The following is a 25,769-nucleotide window of genomic DNA, read 5'->3' on the forward strand; positions in this document are numbered from 1 at the left end:
ATTTTGAGGGAAATAAAATAAGCAAAGATTGCATATAATTAATTGTCACACCAGTTATTAATGCAAAGTATAATGTAGGTCTGTGACAAAACGGTAAACACCCCCCCCCCCCCCCCCCCCCCCGGAAAAATGACTATAACAAGGTAGATTTGTTAGAGTCCAAGTAAGCTGATACCTTAGCAAATGATTTACACAAACAATTAAATGAACATTTCGAAGCAGACGAGTTATTTTTATTGATGAAATATGGTCAGGAGGTTTGGTTGACATGCAAGGTTTTCTGCATTTAAACAAAATAACAAATGTTTATTAATAATCATTGGCAAAGTTAATATGCGTGGATAATACCATCAAAATATAAAACAGGTATATCTAGTTATCTATCTATTGATATATGCCGGTTCCCAGTCTTAGTGCGTCCCATAACTACCTTCTAATGTAACAGCCATTAAAAGTAAGTCAATGTGCTTGGTTTACCCAAATAGTGGGTCCCCAGACGTTGAGGGTCAAAATCAAGCTGACCATAAGTTGGAAGTTATTCGGCGGTACCGAGTGATATCCTGAATGCCCCCTACATGCCAATACCCGGTCTTGGGGGGAGGGGGGTCATCGCCTCCTTCTGGTCGTAACAGTTACCCAAAGTAGTTAAATGTGTGTTGTTACCCAAAAGCGGATCCCCAAACGTTTATGGTCGATTTGGTCAAGCTGACCCCAGAATGGAAGTTATTTGGGTGTAAGGTGATAGCTATAGATATCCTCTACAAACCTTTTCCCGGTTTTAGGGCGTCACATCGCCTCCTACTAGTCGTACATGAAACCGATAGTAAGTCAATATGCATGTATTACCCAAATAACGGGCCCCTGACGTTTTGGATCAATTTTGGTCAAGCTGATCAAAGATTTAAGTTATTGGGCATTGCTAGGTGATAATCCTGGATGTCCCCTACATTCAAGCACCTTGTCTTAGAGCGTCACCTGCGTCATTCTGGTCGTAACAGCAATCTGAAGTGCTTGCTTAACTCAAATAAGGGTTCGTAAGACGTTGGAGTTAATTTTTGTGAAGCTGATCCCAGGATGGAAGTTATTTGGCGGTGTAAGCGATAGCCATAGATGTCCTCTGTATGCCAGTACTGGATCTAAGGGCGTCATGTCGCCTCCTTCTGGTCGTACCAGAAGCCAAACGTATGTCAATGTACATGTTTTATCCAAATAATCGGCCCCAGACGTTTTTGGTGGAGTTTTGCAAACCAGACCCAAGATTAAAGTTAATGGGCGGTGCTAAATACTGTCGTCCCCTACATGTCAGTACCTGTTCTAAAGGCGTCACATCACCTCATTCTGGTCATACTGCTAACCCAAAGTAGTCCAATGAGCTTGTGTTACCCAATTACGGGATCCAACTCCGTTTTTGGTCAATTTTGGTCAAGCTGACCTGAATATGGATGTTATTATGCGTTTTTAGGTGAAAACCCTGGGTGTCCCTTCCATGTCAGTACCCGGTATTTGGGCATCATATTGCCTCCTTTTAGCCGTAACATACAACCAAAGTAAGTTAATTTGCTTTTTGTACGTAAATAGAGGTTGCCAAGACGTTGAGGTCAATTTGGTCAAGCTCACCACAAGATGTAAGTTATTGAGCGGTGCTAGGTGATAGCCCTGGATGTCCCCTTCATGTCAATACCCGGTCTTGGGGCGTCACATCGTCTCCTTCTGGTCGTTCCAGCAACCTACAGTAGTTCAGTGTGCTTGTTTTACCCAAATAGGGGGTCCTGGACGTTGGGGGTCGATTTTGGTCAAACTCACCCCAAGATGGAAGTTATTGAGCGGTGCTAGGTGATAACCCTGGATGTCCCCTACATGCCAGTACCCGGTCTTGGGGCATCATATCGCCTCCTTCTGGCATTCGGAACTCCTCGGCCATTTTATCGAAAACAACCTCGGATGTATGCAGGTACATCAGTTGAAGTAGTTCGTAAAATTTTGAATTATATCATAAATTAAATGTAGTGTTTTAGAGTTGTATTTATTGATCTAAGTCGAAATTGATTGCCATTGAATTGTATTATTGCAAACATAATTAAGAATCCCAAGAGTTAAGACACAAAGTTTAACTGCTAAATAAAATTACTACTCGATCTACTTGCAGCGGACTTAAACGTACCACTTTTCGAGTATGTAAACCGTCCAAATACATCCGAGGTTGTTTTTGAAAAAAATGGCCGAGGAGTTCCGAATGCTCCTTCTGGTCGTTCCAGCAACCCAAAGTAGGTCAGTATGCTTGATTTACCCAAATAGTGGGTCCTGGACGTTGGGGTCGATTTTTGCCAAACTCAACCCAAGATGGAAGTTATTGGGCGGTGCTAGGTGATAGTCCCTGGATGTCCCCTACATGCCAGTACCCGGTCTTAGGGCGTCACATCGCCTCCTTCTGGTCGTAACTAGCCACCCAAAGTAGGTCCAGTGTGCTTGTTTTACCCAAATAGGGGGTCCTGGACGTTGGGGCTCAATTTTGGTCAAGCTCACGCCAAGATGGAAGTTATTGGAGCGGTGCTAGGTGATAGCCCTGGATGTCCCCTACACGTCCAGGACCCGGTCTTGGGGCGTCACATCGCCTCCTTCTGGTCGTAACAGCCACCCAAAGTAGGTCCATGTGCTTGTTTTACCCAAATAGGGGGTCCTGGACGTTGGGGGTCAATTTTGGTCAAGCTCACCCCAAGATGGAAGTTATTGGGCGGTGCTAGGTGATAGCCCTGGATGTCCCCTACATGCCAGTACCCGGTCTTGGGGCGTCACATCGCCTCCTTCTGGTCGTAACAGCCACCCAAAGTAGGTCCATGTGCTTGTTTTACCCAAATAGGGGGTCCTGGACGTTGGGGGTCGAATTTTGGTCCTAGCTCACCCCAAGATGGAAGTTATTGGGCGGTGCTAGGTGATAGCCCTGGATGTCCCCTACATGCCAGTACCCGGTCTTAGGGCGTCACATCGCCTCCTTCTGGTCGTACAGCCACCCAAAGTAGGTCCATGTGCTTGTTTTACCCAAATAGGGGGTGCTGGACGTTGGGGGTCGATTTTGGTCAAGCTCACCCCAAGATGGAAGTTATTGAGCGGTGCTAGGTGATAGTCCCTGGATGTCCCCTACATGCCAGTACCCGGTCTTGGGGCGTCACATCGCCTCCTTCTGGTCGTTAACAGCCACCCAAAGTAGGTCCATGTGCTTGTTTTACCCAAATAGGGGGTCCTGGAACGTTGGGGGTCAGATTTTGGTCAAGCTCACCCCAAGATGGAAGTTATTGAGCGGTGCTAGGTGATAGCCCTAGGATGTCCCCTTACATGTCAGTACCCGGTCTTGGGGCGTCACATCGCCTCCTTCTGGTCGTAACAGCCACCCAAAGTAGGTCCATGTGCTTGTTTTACCCAAATAGGGGGTCCTGGACGTTGGGGGTCAATTTTGGTCAAGCTCACCCCAAGATGGAAGTTATTGGGCGGTGCTAGGTGATAGCCCTGGATGTCCCCTACATGCCAGTACCCGGTCTTGGGGCGTCACATCGCCTCCTTCTGGTCGTAACAGCCACCCAAAGTAGGTCCATGTGCTTGTTTTACCCAAATAGGGGGTCCTGGACGTTGGGGGTCAATTTTGGTCAAGCTCACCCCAAGATGGAAGTTATTGGCGGTGCTAGGTGATAGCCCTGGATGTCCCCTACATGCCAGTACCCGGTCTTGGGGCGTCACATCGCCTCCTTCTGGTCGTAACAGCCACCCAAAGTAGGTCCATGTGCTTGTTTTACCCAAATAGGGGGTCCTGGACGTTGGGGGTCAATTTTGGTCAAGCTCACCCCAAGATGGAAGTTATTGGGCGGTGCTAGGTGATAGCCCTGGATGTCCCCTACATGCCAGTACCCGGTCTTGGGGCGTCACATCGCCTCCTTCTGGTCGTAACAGCCACCCAAAGTAGGTCCATGTGCTTGTTTTACCCAAATAGGGGGTCCTGGACGTTGGGGGTCAATTTTGGTCAAGCTCACCCCAAGATGGAAGTTATTGGGCGGTGCTAGGTGATAGCCCTGGATGTCCCCTACATGCCAGTACCCGGTCTTGGGGCGTCACATCGCCTCCTTCTGGTCGTAACAGCCACCCAAAGTAGGTCCATGTGCTTGTTTTACCCAAATAGGGGGTCCTGGACGTTGGGGGTCAATTTTGGTCAAGCTCACCCCAAGATGGAAGTTATTGGGCGGTGCTAGGTGATAGCCCTGGATGTCCCCTACATGCCAGTACCCGGTCTTGGGGCGTCACATCGCCTCCTTCTGGTCGTAACAGCCACCCAAAGTAGGTCCATGTGCTTGTTTTACCCAAATAGGGGGTCCTGGACGTTGGGGGTCAATTTTGGTCAAGCTCACCCCAAGATGGAAGTTATTGGGCGGTGCTAGGTGATAGCCCTGGATGTCCCCTACATGCCAGTACCCGGTCTTGGGGCGTCACATCGCCTCCTTCTGGTCGTAACAGCCACCCAAAGTAGGTCCATGTGCTTGTTTTACCCAAATAGGGGGTCCTGGACGTTGGGGGTCAATTTTGGTCAAGCTCACCCCAAGATGGAAGTTATTGGGCGGTGCTAGGTGATAGCCCTGGATGTCCCCTACATGCCAGTACCCGGTCTTGGGGCGTCACATCGCCTCCTTCTGGTCGTAACAGCCACCCAAAGTAGGTCCATGTGCTTGTTTTACCCAAATAGGGGGTCCTGGACGTTGGGGGTCAATTTTGGTCAAGCTCACCCCAAGATGGAAGTTATTGGGCGGTGCTAGGTGATAGCCCTGGATGTCCCCTACATGCCAGTACCCGGTCTTGGGGCGTCACATCGCCTCCTTCTGGTCGTAACAGCCACCCAAAGTAGGTCCATGTGCTTGTTTTACCCAAATAGGGGGTCCTGGACGTTGGGGGTCAATTTTGGTCAAGCTCACCCCAAGATGGAAGTTATTGGGCGGTGCTAGGTGATAGCCCTGGATGTCCCCTACATGCCAGTACCCGGTCTTGGGGCGTCACATCGCCTCCTTCTGGTCGTAACAGCCACCCAAAGTAGGTCCATGTGCTTGTTTTACCCAAATAGGGGGTCCTGGACGTTGGGGGTCAATTTTGGTCAAGCTCACCCCAAGATGGAAGTTATTGGGCGGTGCTAGGTGATAGCCCTGGATGTCCCCTACATGCCAGTACCCGGTCTTGGGGCGTCACATCGCCTCCTTCTGGTCGTAACAGCCACCCAAAGTAGGTCCATGTGCTTGTTTTACCCAAATAGGGGGTCCTGGACGTTGGGGGTCAATTTTGGTCAAGCTCACCCCAAGATGGAAGTTATTGGGCGGTGCTAGGTGATAGCCCTGGATGTCCCCTACATGCCAGTACCCGGTCTTAAGGGCGTCACATCGCCTCCTTCTGTTGGTTACAGCAACCCAAAGTAGGTCAATGTGCTTGTTTTACCCAAATAGGAGGTCCTGGACGTTGGGGATCGAATTTTGGTCAAGCTCATCCCCAAGATGGAAGTTATTGAGCGGTGCTAGGTGATAGTCCCTGGATGTCCCCTACATGCCAGTACCCGGTCTTAGGGCGTCACATCGCCTCCTTCTTGTCGTTCCAGCAACCAAAAGTAGGTCAGTGTGTTTGTTTTACCCAAATAGGGGGTCCTGGACGTTGGGGGTCGATTTTGGTCAAGCTCACCCCAAGATGGAAGTTATTGAGCGGTGCTAGGTGATAGTCCTCGGATGTTCTCCTTCATGTTAGTACCCGGTCTTGGGCGTCACATCGCCTCCTTCTGGTCGTTACCAGCAACCCAAAGTAGGTCCAGTGTGCTTGTTTTACCCAAATAGGGGGTCCCTGGACGTTTGGGGTCGATTTTGGTCAAAGCTCACCCCAAGATAGGAAGTTATTGGGCGGTGCTAGGTGATAGCCCTGGATGTCCCCTACATGCCAGTACCCGGTCTTGGGGCGTCACATCGCCTCCTTCTGGTCGTAACAGCCACCCAAAGTAGGTCCATGTGCTTGTTTTACCCAAATAGGGGGTCCTGGACGTTGGGGGTCAATTTTGGTCAAGCTCACCCCAAGATGGAAGTTATTGGGCGGTGCTAGGTGATAGCCCTGGATGTCCCCTACATGCCAGTACCCGGTCTTGGGGCGTCACATCGCCTCCTTCTGGTCGTAACAGCCACCCAAAGTAGGTCCATGTGCTTGTTTTACCCAAATAGGGGGTCCTGGACGTTGGGGGTCAATTTTGGTCAAGCTCACCCCAAGATGGAAGTTATTGGGCGGTGCTAGGTGATAGCCCTGGATGTCCCCTACATGCCAGTACCCGGTCTTGGGGCGTCACATCGCCTCCTTCTGGTCGTAACAGCCACCCAAAGTAGGTCCATGTGCTTGTTTTACCCAAATAGGGGGTCCTGGACGTTGGGGGTCAATTTTGGTCAAGCTCACCCCAAGATGGAAGTTATTGAGCGGTGCTAGGTGATAGCCCTGGATGTCCCCTACATGCCAGTACCCGGTCTTGGGGCGTCACATCGCCTCCTTCTGGTCGTAACAGCCACCCAAAGTAGGTCCAGTGTGCTTGTTTTACCCAAATAGGGGGTCCTGGACGTTGGGGGTCAATTTTGGTCAAGCTCACCCCAAGATGGAAGTTATTGGGCGGTGCTAGGTGATAGCCCTGGATGTCCCCTACATGTCAGTACCCGGTCTTAGGGCGTCACATCGCCTCCTTCTGGTCGTAACAGCCACCCAAAGTAGGTCCATGTGCTTGTTTTACCCAAATAGGAGGTCCTGGACGTTGGGGATCAATTTTGGTCAAGCTCACCCCAAGATGGAAGTTATTGAGCGGTGCTAGGTGATAGTCCCTGGATGTCCCCTACATGCCAGTACCCGGTCTTAGGGCGTCACATCGCCTCCTTCTGGTCGTTCCAGCCAACCAAAAGTAGGTCAGTGTGTTTGTTTTACCCAAATAGGGGTCCTGGACGTTGGGGGTCGATTTTGGTCAAGCTCACCCCAAGATGGAAGTTATTGAGGCGGTGCTAGGTGATAGTCCTCGATGTTCTCTTCATGTTAGTACCCGGTCTTGGGCGTCACATCGCCTCCTTCTGGTCGTTCCAGCAACCCAAAGTAGGTCAGTGTGCTTGTTTTACCCAAATAGGGGGCCCTGGACGTTTGGGTCGATTTTGGTCAAACTCACCCCAAGATAGAAGTTATTGAGCGGTGCTAGATGATAGTTCTGGATGTCTCCTACATGCCAGTACCCGGTCTTAGGGCGTCACATCGCCTCCTTCTGGTCGTTCCAGCAACCCAAAGTAGATCAGTGTGCTTGTTTTACCCAAATAGGGGGCCCTGGACGTTGGGGGTCGATTTTGGTCAAGCTCACCCCAAGATGGAAGTTATTGGGCGGTGCTAGGTGATAGCCCTCTATGTCCCCTTCATGTCTGTACCCGGTCTTTGGGAGTCACATCGCCTCCTTCTGGTCGTATTAGCAACCCAAAGTAGGTCAATGTGCTTGTTTTAACCAAATATGAGTTTCCCTTACGTTTAAGTTAATTGTGTTTAGGCTGAATCTAAGATGGAAGTCATGTGGCACTGCTTGGTGATAGCCCAGATGTCCATTTTATGCCAGTTACCTGTCTTATGGCGTTACATCGCCTCCTTTTGGTCGTATTAGCAACCCAAAGTAGTTTAATGTGTTTGTTGCCCAAGAGGTTGGGGTCAATTTATTCAAGCTGACCCTAAGATGGAAGTCATTTGTAGGTGCCAGTTCATAGCCATTGCCAGTACCCTGTCTTAGAGCGTCAAATTGCCTCCTTCTGGTCGTAACAAGGGGTCCCAAGGATTTAGGTGCGGCATCTTGCTGTCGTACTAACAACACAATTTCCTAAATTTCTTTGCCATGCACTGGAGGATACATATGGTCTTCCTAACCCCAGTACTACGCTTATTAAATGATTACAGGGAATAGTCTTTTTAAAGGGTCTGCGTCGTATGCTTACCCTGTCTTCTGGAGTCTTTATTTGATCAGCATGAATCTTAGATAATTACACTATCAACAAAGCGGGATTTTTTCTTTCAAAAAAAGCGTTGCCATCGCGGGAGAGAATGCGTCATCGCGGAATATCGCAACGATATATTCCACCGCAGCCAACGCGGTGGTGCGCGTCGTCACCACAATCATCTGCTGTTACTGCTGTTTCTGCGTACGACTTAATTCCGTATAAATGCACGCGGCAAATCGCCGTAATTCGGCAAAACCGAGATGTTTAGGTATTTGTGGTACAAATAGAATAGAAGAAGTAGATTAAACCGTGCTCGCGGACAGGATTTTACTTGATTGCGAGGGTAAACAATCGCATTGCTCTTATATAAATACTGACTAAACAACCAGAATGCAACTCATAGTAAAACGATTGAAGAATGTTGGTTAAATATTTTGATACCAAATTTTACGAGAACGCTATTCATATTATACATATTTTTACTTAATATAGCGGGTGTTTCGGATTAAAAACCAAATACCAAATATTATAAAGTACAGTATTTATTGGGGGAATGGGGGTAAACTGTGCCAGTAATAATATTTTAAAAAGCTGATGTAATATTTTAAATGTTTATGTTATCTGGGGCCAAAAATAAATCCAATTTAAATTATTCCCCCATGTGTTATCAACATATTAGCTGGTTATCCCGGATACTATTTAGCCGCGGGTAGCCTCTACTGAGTACTGTAGTGCATATTAATTTTATGGTTTACTTTTGTTCGTACTGGTTCTTTTTGATTATGTTTCATCGTGTTTTATTTATATAAACCATTTGCGTTAATGATATTTTCTTTGAAACATTGTTGTTGTGTGGCAGGTGTTCTTATTGGCTGCTGGAAAATAGTAGATTCCTTTCACATTTCGTGTTTCGTGGTATAAGTACTTATTGGCTGCTAAGTCCCTTATTGGCTGCTGTACTTATTGGCTGCTGTTATTGGCTGCTAGCTTGCTGTCAGTGTCAAAAAAGTTGTGTGTGTGGCTGAAACTTATCACTCTGAAAATTACTATTTCTAGGAGACAATCATGGAAACCTTACTTTCAAAGTCGTTAAAAATTGCTGCTGTGGTTTCAGCATATTGGTAAGCTTAAGTTTTGGTGCATTTCAATTTTTATAAAGCTTGTGGACATATCGTTAGCTACAATAATGAGCGATCAAAATATGCAAAAAATTTGCAAAATATCTCGGCTTAGATCTTTCATCAGATATTTCATACAACTCCCACATTACAAGAATAACAGCAACAGCCAATAAGACCTTGGGCTTTCTTAAGCGTAACATTACCACAAGAAATGAATCTGTGAAAGCTATGGCTTACAAAACCCTAGTTCGCCCGCAAGTTGAATATGCATCAACAGTCTGGAGCCCCTACACACAGTCAAATAAAAATAAAATCGAAATGGTCCAGCGAAGAGCCATCCGCTGGGTTAAATACAACTATTCCCCTCTTGCAAGTGTTACTGAGATGCAAAACAGCCTTGGCTGGCGGTCACTCGAATATCGCAGAAATGACATGCGGCTCATCATGTTCTTCAAAATCTTACACAACATCGTGGCCATTAACCTTCCACCATATATCCAGAAGCCTGTCAGACTTAGCCGGCACGTTCATCCCCATAGCTTTCAGCAAATCCAAGTCCAATCCGATTATCACAAGTGGTCCTTTTACCCCCATAGCATAGTTCTTTGGAATAGCCTGCCCGTCAATGTAGCAACTCTGCCAGCAACAGAACTTGATAGGTTCAAACAGGCAGTGTCAAGCTTACAATATTAGTTTTACTTACTATCATATTTTACTTTTTAAAAATGTTCTCACGACTAACATGTTTTAACCATGACTGGATTTTGTTTTTCTATTCCATGTCTCACAATGTTATCTTTTATTTCTTTCTTTCACTTTACTAACAGTCCGACGCGCACCTGCCAGTAATACTCGAAAGAGGGGTTCGGCAGTATTCAAAGATAGATAGATAGATCAGGGATACTCTTTTTATTATTTTGACACTTCTTATGTATCCCTGTAACGCTACAACTCTCTACCATTTAACAACGGGCGAAATGATATACCGTAATAATATGCATTGATGTTGAATAATAATGACACAGTTGTTCAATTTTTATCCGACAGTGATCTGAACTTGATTAAATTTGTCATTAGAGTTGTTATTTTCACATTAATATATTATGGGTCACGAATACCTTTATACATGTACACAACCAGTCAGATTTGTCCCAGATTTACCGATATTGGGATACTTGATAAACAATCAACACTTTAAGTGTTTTATGATAACTAAACATGTTTTTTTGGGGATACTGACATAACTTAATATGTGTTTAATAGTAAGCAATAATATTTTCGTAGAAATTTGAATTTATAACGGAGATAATTTCAAAATTGTGGCCGCGAGGATTCTCTGCGCAAGGACCGCTTGCTACTTTTTGCTGGGATGGTGGACGTCACGATATTAAACATATTGTCAAAAGACTCGTTGACGGCCAATTAGGTGGACTAGACATATCGTCACCTTAGTCCAAATAATTGTACGTTGACGGATTTTTTTTTAGATTTTTGATATGGCAAATCCTTCACGTACAAATTGTTTAGTATCAAAAGTGGGTAGTTGTTCCGATCAGGATTGCGGGTTAAAGAATATAGCGTCTATAAAATATTATAAAAACAAGAAATATTACCAGATGTGTTATTTTATATTAGTTCCGTATACAAAAAATAAATATCCAACTTATGGGCACCTGCAAGGCTTCAGGGCACAGTTTTAAATAGCTCGGAACATTTCGGCCATGGCCGAGTTGTTTCGATTGTATAACGAGGTCTATCTCAAAGCTTTGTCGGAGGAGGCCAAGTTATTACGATTATATCGAGTTGTACCCCTACGCATAATTGTTGTCCGTGCCAGTCAACTTTCGTTTTATTGGAAAGGTAAACAACTTGTTTTAATGCATTAAATGCTTGTTTAGTGCAAAATAACATTTCACTTACATGGTAAAATATGAATATAACTCTTTATGATCAATTTCAACCATAAAATACTTCACTTCAAACAATTTCAATATTTTTAAAACCCCCCTGTTTTTTGCACATTCCCGTCTAGATGTTAGGGATTGGAAGAATCCCGTATAACACGCCTATTATTTTAGACTAATCGTCACCTTAGTGCAGTAGTCCACCTAAATGGCCGTCAATGAGTCTGTTGTAGATTTTTAGACTATGGCAGACTTTTGACAGGGAAACACATGAAATGTCGAAATAATAAAAAAAGTATCCCTAATCGCTCATTATTGTAGCTACTTAGTGCAGTAGTCCAAATAATTGTACGTCGACGGATTTTTTTTAGATTTTTGATATTGGCAAATCCTTGACATACAAATTGTTTAGTATCAAAAGCGGGTAGTTGTTCCGATCAGGATACGGGTTAAAGCATATAGCGTCTATAAAATATCATTAAAACAAGAAATATTACCAGATAATGTTATTTTATATTAGTTCCGTACACAAAAAATAAATATCCGACTTATAATTATGAGTTTGACGGCTTTTCTTCATTTCATTCTGTCAAAACATAACGATATATACATGAAGGGCACCTGCAAGGCTTCAGGGCACAGTTTTAAATCGCTCGGAACATTTCGGCCATTGTCGAGTTGTTACGAGGTCTATCTCGAAGCTTTAGTCCAAATAATTGTACGTTGACAGTTTTTTTTTACAATTTTTTGATATGTCATATCCTTCGCGTACAAATTGTTTTGTACCAAAAGAGGGTAGATTTTCATCGGGATTTCGGGTTAAAGCATGTTGCGTCTATAGTCCAAATAATTGTACGTTGACAGATTTTTTTGTACGATTTTTGATATGGCAAATCCTTCACGTACAAATTGTTTTGTATCAAAAGTGGGTAGTTATTCCGATCGGGATTCCGGGTTAAAGCATATTGTGTCTCTGAAATTGCGTCTACAAAATATTATAAAAACAAGAAATATTACCAGATTATGTTATATTATATTAGTTCTGTACACAATTTTTTTTTATCCAACAAATTATTATGAGTTTGATGTGTTTTGGTTCATTTCATACTGTCAAAACATTACAATATATACATGAAGGGCACCTGCAGGGCTGTGGTTTACTGTTTTGCAACAATCTGAACACTTCGGCCAATAGGCCGAGTTGTTATGATTGTATTTACAAGGTCTATCTCAAAGCTTGTCAGATGGCCGAGTTGTTCCCCTTCGCATAATTGTTGTCAGTGTCAGTCAAGTTTTATTTTGTTGGAAAGGTAAATCCTGTGTTTTAATGCATTTAATGCTTGTTTTGTGCAAATTATCATGGTAAAATATTAATATAAACCTTCATAATCTATTTCAAACATAAAATACTTCTATTAATACTACTTCAATATTTTTCAAACCCTCCTGTTTTTGCACAAAACCTGTTTGGACGTTAGGGATTGGAAGAATCCATTATCAGTTTTAACATGTCTGCAATTTTAAAATAAGGGCAAACCCTGCCAACATAAAACAGGGCTTACCTATATATCTATTGGATTGGATGTAGTTATATGCAATTATTAAATTAAATAAGGTCCAGCGTGTTTTAATTTAGCAGTTGGCTCTGTCATACACTGTACATTTAGCTAGTCTAAAATATTAGATTCAAAACAGGATTTTTCTAATCCTTTATAATGTATTTTGCACAAAATGGGGCCTTTTCTGTCAATTTTGGCTTTTGAAATTTACCAATTTTGGATGAAATTGCCTTGCCTCAAATTTTGGGATTTTCTAGGTTTGAAAAACAAGCTATTTACATCTGTGTGTAAAGAAGATAATGCTTCTTATATATTTAAAGTTTTGAGTTTTATGAAAAAGCTGATTTTTACTAAGGAAATGTTTCAAAAGTAACAAATGTTTAAGACCAATACATGTTATATTTTGTTCATATTGCATGGAAATCTGAATGTTATCAAATGTTTGCACATGGAGTTTCTTCTGACAATGAAAATCAGAATCACATACCCCAAAAAATTGTGATCTGTAAAAATTATGGTGTCCTGCATGATTTAAAAAACAACAATGTATATATGTTTTAACATTATTTGTATTGTTTGACATTACATTAATATGAAATTAATAGGCTTTGTTTTTAAAGCCTTTGTCAATTTTTTTTTTTTGGTGGGGGAAATTGATCTGAAGTTCCGCTTATGAATCACCACATCACGAAAAATTAAAATATAAACTCAAAATTAGTGACAGAATTCACATTGCAAAAATTTGAACAGAATTCTCCGGTCGTACTAAAATCCGATCCTTGGAACCGTCCTGATATTTTGTTTCAATTTCATTTAAAATAATTTTATTATTCATCTTTGATTCATAAGATTCATTGCCAACTATTATCTTACATATCAGATAATCATTAAAATACCAAACCATGAAGTTATCCAACGGAGACTGGCACCATTCTGGAGACGGTATATTAGTACATTCATGGCAGTGCGCCTCTGTTATATACTTGAAGAGATTTGAAATTCACTGGCAAAGTTTTTATTTGATTAAATGGCAGATTCCCTGAACAGTTGGCTGTCCTTATCCTCAAATATTGAAATAATTAAAGAAAAACGAGAACATTGATTGCCGTCTTTTGGAACCGTTTTATTTTTCAGTCCCAGGTATTGTTAGTCAGTTTTACTAAAGTGATTCAGATTGAGATTGTTTTTGTCCAATTGGGAAAATCATTGCATATTTGGCTGTTGGAATGGGTCCGATGGTCACTGGTCAAAATTAACACAAGCCCGCAAGCCCTGCACTGGTAAAATGTCTTCAAATTTCTGTTTTTTATATAGCAGGGCTTGTTAAGAAAACTAATGCCAAGCAAAAGTATGAAAAGCTTATAAAACAGACTCTGCCACTTTAATCAAATTCAGGTCAACAATTTTCTAATGACAAAGACAACTGAACTCCCCTTCATGTATAAACAGTTATTTTTTGACAGAAAGGTATGGAAGAAAGCTGTCAACTCAGATTTATTTGTTGGATATTGATTTTTTTTTTAATAACATAGTCATATTATGGGTAATATGGTTTGCTTTTAGGATCTATTGTAGATCTTTTAACGCTAAGCCCGGAATTTCAATTGAAACTGTTCACCCAAAACTGCAATAAAACAATTTATAGGTGTAAGATTTACCATGTAAAAAAACTGTTCACATATGATTATTTGGACAAACGCTGTCGCATACTCCTATGAAACAGCAATACTGTTATAAATAAAAGCCAACTGCTCGTTTACCAAGATAAAAATATTTTGGTATATTGAATTCGTTCTGACATTCAAAAAAAATAATTCTAAAACAAAATGGTCAGCATCCAGCAAAAACTTTAATTAAATAACTATTCAAGATGATAACATAAACTCTAATCTTTAAAATCCCTTGATTAACGTAAAAAATTTCAATGCTTGATATTCTCCAACATGTACCCATGTTTCATTGAAAAGTATTCAATATTTTTGAGTTATTCACGGAATGCCTCTTTTTCCAAAAGGCATCCCTAACAAATACCGTATCATGAATTCATCACTGTTAAAGATTAGCCTAGCTTCTAAAGCAAATGCCAGTCATGTGAGTGTATTAAACATTTTTTTTATTTTCAGGTGCATCTCAATATCTATGGTATTTTTGAACAAATATCTCCTGAGCAGCCAAGACTTGAAGGTAAGGTTACTTCAGAAATAATAAACACAATCACTATTTAATTTGCTTTTTAATGAGAAATCAATGTGACTGACAGAATAATACAATATGTGATAATGAAAGAATGGCTTTTTTGAATATACAATCGGGCCTAAAAAACAACAACATTCTGTTCAGGTAGCCCAACCCTACCTATGAAATAGATGCTGACCTTACTGTTTTTATAGTCAGTTTGTATATATAAAAAAAAAATAAAAAAAAAAAATCTTGTTGACAAGAACATCTAACATAAAGCCTTGTAAAAATGGTTGGATGTATTTTGTTATTTTTTTTGAAATAATGGATAGTAAATAAATATGATCTCACCCATATTGTAGTGTAACAACTAACACCCAGAAATGCCTACTGTAATGATACTGCTTTCAGTTGGATGCCCCTTTGTTTGTGACATGGTACCAGTGTGTTGTCACTGTGCTACTGTGTTTCATCTTCAGCGGTCTCTCCAAGATCTTCCCCAATGTCTTTACCTTCCCGGAAATGAATATTGACCCAAAACTGTGCAGAGGGGTAATTAACTCTTTTTACAAAATACAGTGACATGTTTTGAGTATTTGCATTTACGATAGACACCTTTCTGTAGCACTTCATATTGATATTGTTCTATTATGCTATTTTCGATTTTCATATTCTTTTTCATCATAATATCATGTATTCTGTCATTTCAGACATTGCCACTGTCTATTGTGTTTGTGTGTATGATTACATTCAACAACCTGTGTCTTAAGAATGTTGGGGTTGCTTTCTACAATATCGGACGTTCTCTTACCACTGTCTTCAATGTGGTAAGTATCGATGCAAGAGCAGGATGTTTTCACTGAACATGTAACTGCTCTTTAAATTGCTTCCTTTGATTTCAGTTAAAGAGAAGAGAAAGAATGTTCTCTCATTAGACAGGTTGTGTACTGCTGTCCTGTACTTCTCCTTGTATGTAGCTACATGTACATGCTAAACATGCAGTTGGAGTTCAAAGTTGGTTGTTAAATAGACTGAATGTGAAAATTCTTGTACAGTCTTAAAGATTGTAATTTAAAATAATTAAAAACAGAAATCATGTGCTTTATCATTTAAATGCATGCTGTTTGTTTCTTTCAGGCATTTTCATATGTGATGTTGAAGCAGATGACATCTGGGCCAGCCCTGCTTTGTTGCGGGGTGATAATCGGGGGATTCTTCCTTGGGGTGGACCAAGAGGGGGCCTCAGGTAGGAACGGTGACTCACCCTTGGGAGGGTGGTTATATATTGCATGTCATGACAATTTCAATGCAAACAATGGCTTATATTTTACTACTTATTGAGTTTAGTAGTTGGATAGTGTTTATTTCCATTAATAACAGTCCTGGTTTATTTCCAAATTTCTTTAAATTTCTGTTTTAAGGCCATGTTTTTAAAAATACTGTCTGCAAAGTGGATAGGCATAATAAGTTTTTTTCCCTGATATTTTGGTCCATGAAACACTTGTCTTGAATATTTTCCAAACTTAAAATTGAACAAAATGCCGTTAATAAAGAAAAACAGAAAATACTAAGTAATCCTTTTACTACTATACCACATGTTTTTGTAAGGGCATTTAAAGATATATATAAGTTTATATTCATTGTTCTGTATGCATTTCAGGAGACCTGTCTATGCTGGGTGTGTTGTTTGGAGTGTGTGCGAGTGCAAGTGTTGCCCTTAATGCCATCTACACCAAGAAGGTCCTACCCATAGTTGACAACAACATCTGGCGTCTCACATTGTACAACAATGTCAACGCCACTTTCCTATTTCTACCTCTCATGATTGTTTTTGGAGAATTTTCTGAAGTATTGAACTTCCCGTTGTTGTTTGAATTTCATTTCTGGTTCTTCATGTCCCTGAGTGGGGTGTTAGGTTTTGCCATAGGAACAATCACTGGTCTTCAGATTCAGTTTACATCTCCACTAACTCATAACATCTCAGGCACAGCTAAGGCGGCCGTGCAGACTGTGATAGCATGCCTGTATTTCCACGATCTGAAGTCAGTGTTGTGGTGGCTCGGTAATGTTACTGTGCTGGGAGGGTCCGCCGCCTATACAGAGGTGAAGCGCAGGGAGATGAAATCCGCACACAACCAACAACTACCAGTATCCAGGAAGACGGATTCCGAAGAAAAACAGCCAATGGTACTGCCTGAAGAAAATTCTGATTCTAAAGCATGAAATCATTTCGGTATAATCACCAAAGTATTATGTATTGTTTTGTGCTCTTGATTAATATGGCTTTACTCTGACACTTCATTGGTGTTACATCTTTATACAATAATTTTAAGGAATGCAGCAGTGGCCACCAATTTTCAAAACAATGCCAGCAAAAATGCGAATCTAGTTGCCAGTCTGACTAAAGAATGTGTCAGTAATGTTGTTAGATAGTGTAATTATGCAAAACATGATATCCTTCAGTGTCTGTGCTGATAAGTATTAACAAACATCCAACTGCTAATCACATGAAAACAAATACCAACTCTTTAAAGTAAATCACAATCATTTACCTAGTCATGTAGAGGATATTTATAACTCTATACATGTAACTTAAGACGATCAGGCAATACATGTGCCTTCCACAATATTCCTACGATGTGCATTTGCATCTTTATGTATAGACTTGTACTGCTGTAAGTTACAATAATACTATTGTCAAAACCCCACTTCTAGTATATTATGTAACCAGCATTTTATTGATGGATAGAGTAAAACGGCTGTAGCTTTATGGGCTGCAGTGTGTATAACACTTTCTGATGCTGCATTGATACTAATATTTCACTACTGACTATTATGGTCTTGCTTGGCTTTAAGGATATGAAATTGAATTACATTATAATATTATATAGCATGCTTGAGCTTTCATCTAACAGATGATGGGAAATGTATGGTTTTATTTTATATTACATGTCTGCATATATGGGTGACGTCGGCTGCGGTAATGAGGATTTGTGGGGCTTTTCATGTTAACAATTTTATTTTATTAACTATGTGATAGGATAACTAAACAAACTTATATTTTAACAATGTGTAAAATTTAATCAGAGAAATTTAAAAAACAATATAAATTAAGCTATTTATCGCTAATGAGAAAACATAACTTGCTATCAAAAATGTAAATTTTCCATTTTTCACTGTCGACAGCACATATATGAAGGGGATCTAATTGCAAGTAAACAAGTATATGATTTGACCATGAAAAAAAGATATACTTTCCCCCACTAAACCTGTTTAACTGGTGAATGGGCATGTACTGTAGGGGCTTGTTTCAGTAAAGGATCATAGTCGTTACTTCAGTAATCTGAAATCTGTTAAACGGCAAAAATGGAAACAAATGGACTTTTTTATTTATATTTCCTTAACTTAATGTTCATTTTTATCACGAGCTAAGGTTCAATTCATACAAATATGTAGGGAATTGAAAATAAATGTAGCATAAAGATAATTGCAATTTACGACTAAGATAGACTGAGACTTTTACTGGAACCGGCCCCAGATTTGTAAATATAACGTTACTATGCAAAAACGGAAGTATCCAAGTTTAAGGTTTGTTTGCAGATTGCATGTGTAGGGTGTAGGAACTGCCTTACAGGATCTAAACCATTATTAAATTAGTGCTATATTGTGTGCCTTACTTCTGGGTCTAGAAAAAGATTAAGCAAAACAAATATAAGCTTAATCCTGTTAAATGTTGCTGAAGTTTGTTAGAGAAATAGGGCTGAGATTACAACTTTCTGTTGGAAATAAATCTGCAGATAAAAGCATTTGTGGACATTTCAATTATAAATATTACTCTTACTATAAATGAAAGGGAGGTAATTTAGAATATAGAAACATGGACACATGGACTCCACTGTGATTAGTAATGATATTACAGTTTAAATTTCTGGAGATAGCGTATTTAGCAATGTTGTCAAAACTAACAAATGAGCATTTTGCATTTAGAATAGCTGAAACATAAAGTTATGTTGTTGTACAGTCTGTTTTGACAGGGGAAAATTTTCATTAAGGGTATTTGTGCATTGAACTGTTCATAAATAAAAAGTGGATACTTTCTCTCTTTTGCTGAGTATATAGTCTTATTTTATTAACATGCACAATGTGATTATTCTAAATTAGATATGGTTTTTATTCTACAGATTTTTTCAATTTCTATTTCTTTTCTGCAGGGTTACGGAAAACGATGACGAGTTTCCGGCGAAGCAACTCCCAGTGTATAACCACTGCTTACTGTAACCTCACAGCATAAAGTCTTATTTGACAACATAAAGCTCTCTTTCTTCTGCTTATCTTTATATCTACCATTGATTGACATGAAGAACTTATTCTGTGTTCAGAACACACTCAGTTTACCGCTTAACCATGTCTGTGATAGTCTAACAGCGCATTGTAAATTTATACACGTGTTCAGTGTTTATTCATCCTTTTATTTTTATTCTTATATATCCTGTGTAATGGAAGAACACAGAAACAAGCATTGATCTGCATCGAATAGTTTTTGCTCAGAATCCACCAGAATAAGATTTGGAAAGTTTGTAGAATAGAAAAAGCTGACTAGTGTGGATAAATTTAACTGCTCTATATAAATTTATTGAACATATTAAAATTATGCCTTGTTTTTGCTTATAACTAACACTGTTATTAAGAATACAAATGAAAGTATTTACGTTGCTCATCTGCTATTTATAGCCAATTACAAAGTATTACCGGTAAGCTGAGCTTTGTCATAACACTTGTTTTTCTTTATTCTCTATTCATGCAGCAAGAAAAAAATGTGTGCTTTACTTAAAGCAGTATTTAAAATACATTTGTAGACAGTTCGAGAATGGTTAGCTGTTGGCAGTGTTTTTGTCCGAATATGATCACATGACCTAACTGAATGCAATTAGTTATGTCTTTTTCCACGAATCTCGTCATTCCAAAGGATTTTGTTTGTGCATTCTTATTTTCTCTATTCTTGTGGGAATGAGTTTATGTGATTCTGCTGTAAGAATTCCTGTTTCCACAGTTAATCAGTTGTTTACTTGTAAGGTACAATTGTTTTTACTGTGATTTTTTTATATTGTGTTTTATTTGTTTTGATTGATATATAATTGCTGGGAGTACGTTATATATTAGTCCCAGATATTTGTTAAGAACCATGAATTTTGAAATTTAATGTTGTAAAGAGTATTGTTATAACAGACAGCATTGATTTTATGTTGTTTCATAAGCATATGTGATTTGTTGATGTGCATCGTTTTATTTATGTATGTTTTTAATCCCAACCAGAACATATCATGACTATATATATTGAGAGATTTGAGAAATCCATCATGGTTACACTACTAGTCCTGTAGATCATCATAGCATGCCATGGGGCCTATACCAGTCCCAGGCATGACCCCCAGGTTCATACACTTGTAAAGTGACATGTGCTGGTGAACGTTTCTGTGAAGTTGCTGATTTTTGTATTTAAATCCAGTTGATTGCTACTGTAGTATTTAATTTAAGCGGATATATGCTATCATGACATTGTTTTGTTCAGCTGTCAAGGTTTAAGTTCAACTGACATGCAACCACAGTTCTTTGGTTCATGAATGATATTTTTTATAGTTTACCTGAGCTCAGGGCAGGCTACATGTTTATACCTGTTGAATATCCGTCGTCCTCATCCATCAACACATTTGCTATAAGACTTCACCCTTTTGCTTGGTCTTCGTAATGGAACTTGGCCATAACGTTTGACATAAAAGTTTCGGATAAGAATCATTCAAGGTTGTAAAAAATCGTCATCAGGTCATATGAAAGGTAAACATTGTTAAAGCTATAAGGTCACATTTTAATATACCCATTCTCCCTATAACTTGCCTTGAACATGTCAGAAATAGGTTATGCAACCCAATCTCCGTATAACTTGGCTAGAATGGGTTAGAAATAGGTTATGCAACCCAATCTCCCTATAACTTGCCTAGAATGGGTCAGGAATAGGTCATGCAAGATGTTCTACTTAATACAGCTTAGTTGTAAATTGGCGTATTAGTTGGTTGATCGAAAAAGAGGGCCAGAATGGCCTTGTTGTTTAAAATATGTATATATGGGATGCAAAATAAAATATAAAAATGTGTACTTTGTCTTTGTTATTCAAATGAGTATCTAAGTTATAGTAACTATATAAGTAATGGTAACTGTTTAAATTCTAAGAAGATAGAGCATTTCAGTTCAATGTCATATGACAGTGTAAAACTGGACCAGTCTTTTATTACTTTCTATGAATTGACATCAAATGTAGAATGGAGGAATATGACTTGTATAATGGACTGAACATATAATTCTGTATTCATATTTAAGTATAGACTTAAGTATATATAATAGCAACGACCACCAATCCACACATCATTGTACCCAAGCCAAGTTCGCCCGATCTACACCAACCGACATTCGTATAAGATTATTTTTTGATTTACTCAATCTATGTAGCTCTTATGGAAAGTCACCGCGGATCTTTCGTCCCATTGCTTACTTTGGAGCTTATCAGGGTAACGACGGTCTCTATCGATTTCTCCTCTCAGTGCAATAGTAGCGTTAAGATACGCTAATTTAGCACTTATTTATCAACTGGACGCAGCGTAAGATTAAGGCAGATAAGAAATACAGAATTTATGAGGGTCATAAAGTTGACCCGTCCTTTTATTATAAAATGGGATAAAAAAATTCAGTTTTGGAGTATTTTAGATTTAGCCATTATTAGGTGGGGTTGTTCTATAGGGGAAATGTTAGTTGATTAAGTACTGAAATATCAAATCATCTCTGATAAACTTACTTCTTTTACATATTTTATTCCGTGTCTTTTTGTTGAAGTCTATAATTGATCGTTTATCAAGACACTTATTTTTACAGTTTGGTAATTTTTCTAACAATGTAACACAAAATTGGGTGTGAAATATCGGAAAGGAACAGCTAAAATGAAATTTTAACTGCAGTTGCTATCATTTAGTACCAGTCTTTAACGATACAAGTTAAAATGTCATTAATGTTGTATTGACAATAAGACAGGCATACCCTTTAATACCATAACAACACGTTGATTTATTGGCATTTTGACACGTTAGGAAAACCTAGTGCACTCGTTACTGAAAATATGCTGACAAAAATCCATGTTACACATTTTTTGCTTTAATTTATAACCATGTTTGGTTGAGTGCAAATGGTAGACCAAAATGTTTACGATTAAGAATTAGAACTTAAGCAATTATTATGAACATGGTGACTCGATATAATTATCTTTGAATACCCTTATTTATTATGTTTCATGGCCCATATGTATTTCCAAAATTGCCAATGAAACTTGAAACATTAATATTTTATAAGAAAAGAGTTACGTTTTAACTGTCTGTAATAGTGATTGCGGTTAAAAATGGGAATCTTTTTTTTGCTAAATATATTCCTTTCTATTTTTCACAAAAAATATGATATTTCTTTACTATGAATAATCAAGTGTCATATATTATTTAAATAATATGATAATGATAAAAGAAAAAAAAATCCCAAATAGTTATGGAATAATTGTATTGCTATAAATGACAAACTTCGTTGCACATGTCATACCCAGTGTCATAACCTTGCCGATGGATTATTTCTATCCTGCTGTGAATACGCCGCGGGGTGGGCCATAAAACCATTACCGTACAGTTGAATACACAATTTTTGAGCATCGATTTTCTACAAATTTTACATAAATGTTCAAAAAGGACCAAAAGATATTTAAAAATCCATTAATTCGAAAAGTGCATTTGAAAGAGAAAAAAATTCTGCATCCTAATCCGTTAGAAGCTAAGAGATCGGATGTCTATAATAACTTTAAATAGAAAAACCATTTTTAGCTCCTTCTTATTTCAATGTAACTTTTAATGACCAACAAAACCCTTAAAAGGGACCAAAATGTAAAAATCATACAATTAATACAAAACCATCATCTTAACCTGCAAGAATTATCCTAACATATATGTAGGAAGTAAGTTGATCTGTTGAAAGACTAAGTCGTGAGAACTGTTTAACCATATTTTCCCTATATAACTCTATACGCACTTTAGCTTCAGCGGTATTCTCCAAAGTTGGCAATGACTACTACCATCGATATCTTTGAACTATAAATACATACATGACACGCTGCTGGTGAAATGTCTCAGTCGTTGAGCTAGGCTATTTGGTTTATCAACGTCCTGTTGTAATTTAATAGAACATATCTAGAGCACACACATTGTAATGGATGACCAAGTGAAGAATATAGACAGGAAGGAGCAAGCTGACCCACTTCTCAATGGCTACTCGGATGACCAAAACGACGTACGTTTTTTCTCCATTTAATTAAACCAATCTTTAAACCGCACATTCACGCAGCCTATAGATTTGTTTGGTAGATATTGAGTAATGAAAATTGTAGGTCATACTTCCTTTTTCAAATACTGTTTTTGTTCTCTATAATCTTAAATACAGCTGCACATCCTAGGTGAAACATGTCGCTGAGCAGGAAGGAGATGCAGACCGGAACGGCGGTGTATGTCGGCGACTACTGGCGACGACGGGAAGGTTGCGGACGGACCCTGTGTACCGCCACCGGATAATACACACAGCCGTCATCTGTTGGGCGTTTGTTGGTTTGGTAAGTTGTCCGATCAATTTGCATACATAATTTCACGTTTTTTTAAACATTTTATTTTATTTCATGTGAATCGTCTCTTCACCCATTATTGGCACTTGCTTCTTTATACTACTACGCAGGTGCACAAACGCGCATCTGATTACTATCATGGGTACTACACAACCCATATCTTGTAATGCAGAACGATCCAGATCAAGTTATATGTTATTGACTTTTTAGGGTTGGTGCGTGGGGTTGAGCGGACCAACATTTCCGGATATCCGCCTCATTATGGGAGAGGACCTGGCCACGGCCTCCTGGATTTTCACAGCTGGCAGCTTCGGGTTGGTGGATCATTTGGTCAATTTTTAGCTCCAATATACTAAAAATATGATAATGAAGGAGTACCCGTTCGACTGTGTGAATATATAGATTATTGAAATATTTCTTTTCACAGAGAGACATTTCTGATGTTTATCCTGTAACATTTAAATTGCATATTTACTGGGTTCAGGTACATGACTGGCTCCTTGTCTGGTGGCGTTCTGTATGACCGCTTCAACAAGCTGTTGCTGCTGGCCGCCTCAACGTTTGGCCTGGCCGTCAGCACTGCCGCCGTACCCTACTGTAGCTCCTTAGTCGCCATGCTCGCGATCAAATTCCTAGGAGGTTTCGCATGTGGACATCTCGACGCAGGTTTCAGGAACATGTTACAATCTTAGTTAACTTACGACGTTAATTTTCTCCTAGCTGGGATTCTTGATAAAATGGCCCTTAGGTTTACAAAAATACAAAGGTGCGTAACGGACTAAGCAATTACTTTTTGGCTGTCTGATAGGATATTTATTGCATGTACGTATTGCTGTTCGGATTGCAGGATTTCGGGCGAGAAATTATTTACTCTCATGAGATTTTCGTTGTACTGGCTCCAAGTCTCCATTTTCGGGCAATACATTGATACCTGTTAATAACTTAAATTGAATTTTCAACGTAACGATGCTAATGTATGTACACCTAGTTCTTATGTTTTAGGAGGCAATGCTGATATTCTTCACATTTGGGGATCCGAAAACGGGCCTTACATGCAGGCCGCACACTTTGGGTTTTCGCTCGGAGCCCTGCTGTCTCCGCTGGCTACGGGGCCTTTTCTGACGAAGAAAACATCAGTATGCGACACGAGGACCAGCGGAGAAGCCAAAATTGGGTCTAACATTACAGTCACGGACACCGTAGTCGTCTCAAAGAACGGTTTACTGTACATAACGGATAACAATCGTTCGAATGGCCCACAAGGAAATAGGTCTGTTGTTGACCTTATTGCTAACCCACAGAACCCGAACTGTTACGAGTCTTACGGGGAATCGAAGGTCAGCGTTGCATTTTGGATCGCTGCCATCATTGTTCTCACTTCTGCATTTGGTTTTATGTTCATGTACATTAAGTTGAAATGCTCAACTGCCAACGAAAAGGCTGATGTGAAAGAGGCTTCAAAGGTTGACCGAGAAAAGGTTGAGCGAAATGAGATGACCGTATCTGTAAAGGTTTCCATTCTTGTCGTTTTGTGCATACTGATGGCGGCTTACTGTACCACAGAAGACTGTTTTTCTAGTTTCTTGATGACGTTTGGTCTGACATATTTAGACTGGGATGAAGCTACAGGTGCATACGCCACTGCGACTTTCTGGACCTCGTTCGGTGTTGGGCGGTTTATCGGAATATTCACAGTGTCCTGTTGTTCTACCGTCGCGATGTTGACTACGTACTTGGGATTACTGACACTAGGATATATTGGCTTCATGGTCAGCTCGATATATCGCTTCTATCCCTTAATATGGACATTTACAGCTGGGCTTGGGTTTGCGATGTCAGTCATATTCCCCGCAATATTCAGCTGGACGTCCAAGCACGTGATACACGTGAGTGGAAAGATTTCCGGTATGTTTCTCGTGTCTGCCTCAGTATCCGGTATGTGCCTGCCACTGTTGATAGGGCATCTGATGGAGTATTTCTCACCGATGTGGTTTGTGTACATTCTCGTCCTCGCGACACTCGTCTGTCTGCTTTCCTATGCGACCATTCGATTACTTGTAAGGACATATGTGAAAGACAGGCTACCAAACGAAGAATCTGTTGAAATTCACATTGATAAAGAATCGTTAGATGTTTGACAAAGGAAGAATTTACACCTAAAGCGTTACGGAAAACGTTTTTATATTATGGATGTGGGATTTTTATATAAATACAGAAATAAAATATTGAAACCTTGAGTTTTTAAACCTTTAAAAGTTCGTAAACTGCCATCTTGTAGATACATTCGAAGGTAGAATGTGTACACTTCAACGAACACG

General features: G+C 39.8%; 2 protein-coding genes across 4 annotated transcripts; both read left to right on the forward strand.

Annotated features, from left to right (window-relative positions):
- The first annotated feature begins 8,983 nt into the window (after positions 1–8,983).
- Positions 8,984–20,907, forward strand: LOC128207712 (GDP-fucose transporter 1-like). Of its 3 annotated transcripts, none has more exons than XM_052910803.1 (7): positions 8,984–9,118; positions 14,705–14,765; positions 15,171–15,311; positions 15,470–15,586; positions 15,897–16,005; positions 16,420–16,992; positions 18,971–20,907. In XM_052910803.1, exons 1-6 carry the CDS (start codon positions 9,063–9,065, stop codon positions 16,980–16,982), a joined length of 1,047 nt encoding a protein of 348 aa, XP_052766763.1. In that variant the 5' UTR covers positions 8,984–9,062; the 3' UTR covers positions 16,983–16,992; positions 18,971–20,907. The 3 variants fall into 3 exon arrangements, with proteins under 3 accessions (XP_052766763.1, XP_052766764.1, XP_052766762.1); XM_052910804.1 differs by having other exon boundaries at positions 16,420–16,946; XM_052910802.1 differs by having other exon boundaries at positions 16,420–20,907.
- Positions 20,908–22,976: 2,069 nt separating this feature from the next.
- Positions 22,977–25,688, forward strand: LOC128207713 (sodium-dependent glucose transporter 1A-like). The gene is made up of 5 exons (XM_052910805.1): positions 22,977–23,126; positions 23,290–23,442; positions 23,662–23,765; positions 23,936–24,117; positions 24,454–25,688. The coding sequence occupies exons 1-5, from the start codon at positions 23,046–23,048 to the stop codon at positions 25,587–25,589; spliced, it is 1,656 nt and encodes a 551-aa protein (XP_052766765.1). The 5' UTR covers positions 22,977–23,045; the 3' UTR covers positions 25,590–25,688.
- The last annotated feature ends 81 nt before the right edge of the window (positions 25,689–25,769 follow it).

The sequence above is a fragment of the Mya arenaria genome, chromosome 11, assembly GCF_026914265.1.
Source record: "Mya arenaria isolate MELC-2E11 chromosome 11, ASM2691426v1".
NCBI classification, from domain to species: domain Eukaryota; kingdom Metazoa; phylum Mollusca; class Bivalvia; order Myida; family Myidae; genus Mya; species Mya arenaria.

Bases quoted from the DNA above. Each gene is read 5' to 3' on its own strand.
- LOC128207712 (XM_052910802.1), top strand. From the start codon at position 9,063: ATGGAAACCTTACTTTCAAAGTCGTTAAAAATTGCTGCTGTGGTTTCA. The intron at 15,587-15,896 runs GTAAGTATCGAT...TGTTTCTTTCAG, and splicing joins TTACCACTGTCTTCAATGTG to GCATTTTCATATGTGATGTT. The intron at 16,006-16,419 runs GTAGGAACGGTG...TATGCATTTCAG, and splicing joins GGACCAAGAGGGGGCCTCAG to GAGACCTGTCTATGCTGGGT.
- LOC128207713 (XM_052910805.1), top strand. From the start codon at position 23,046: ATGGATGACCAAGTGAAGAATATAGACAGGAAGGAGCAAGCTGACCCA. The intron at 23,127-23,289 runs GTACGTTTTTTC...TGCACATCCTAG, and splicing joins ACTCGGATGACCAAAACGAC to GTGAAACATGTCGCTGAGCA. The intron at 24,118-24,453 runs GTTTCAGGAACA...CTTATGTTTTAG, and splicing joins ATGTGGACATCTCGACGCAG to GAGGCAATGCTGATATTCTT.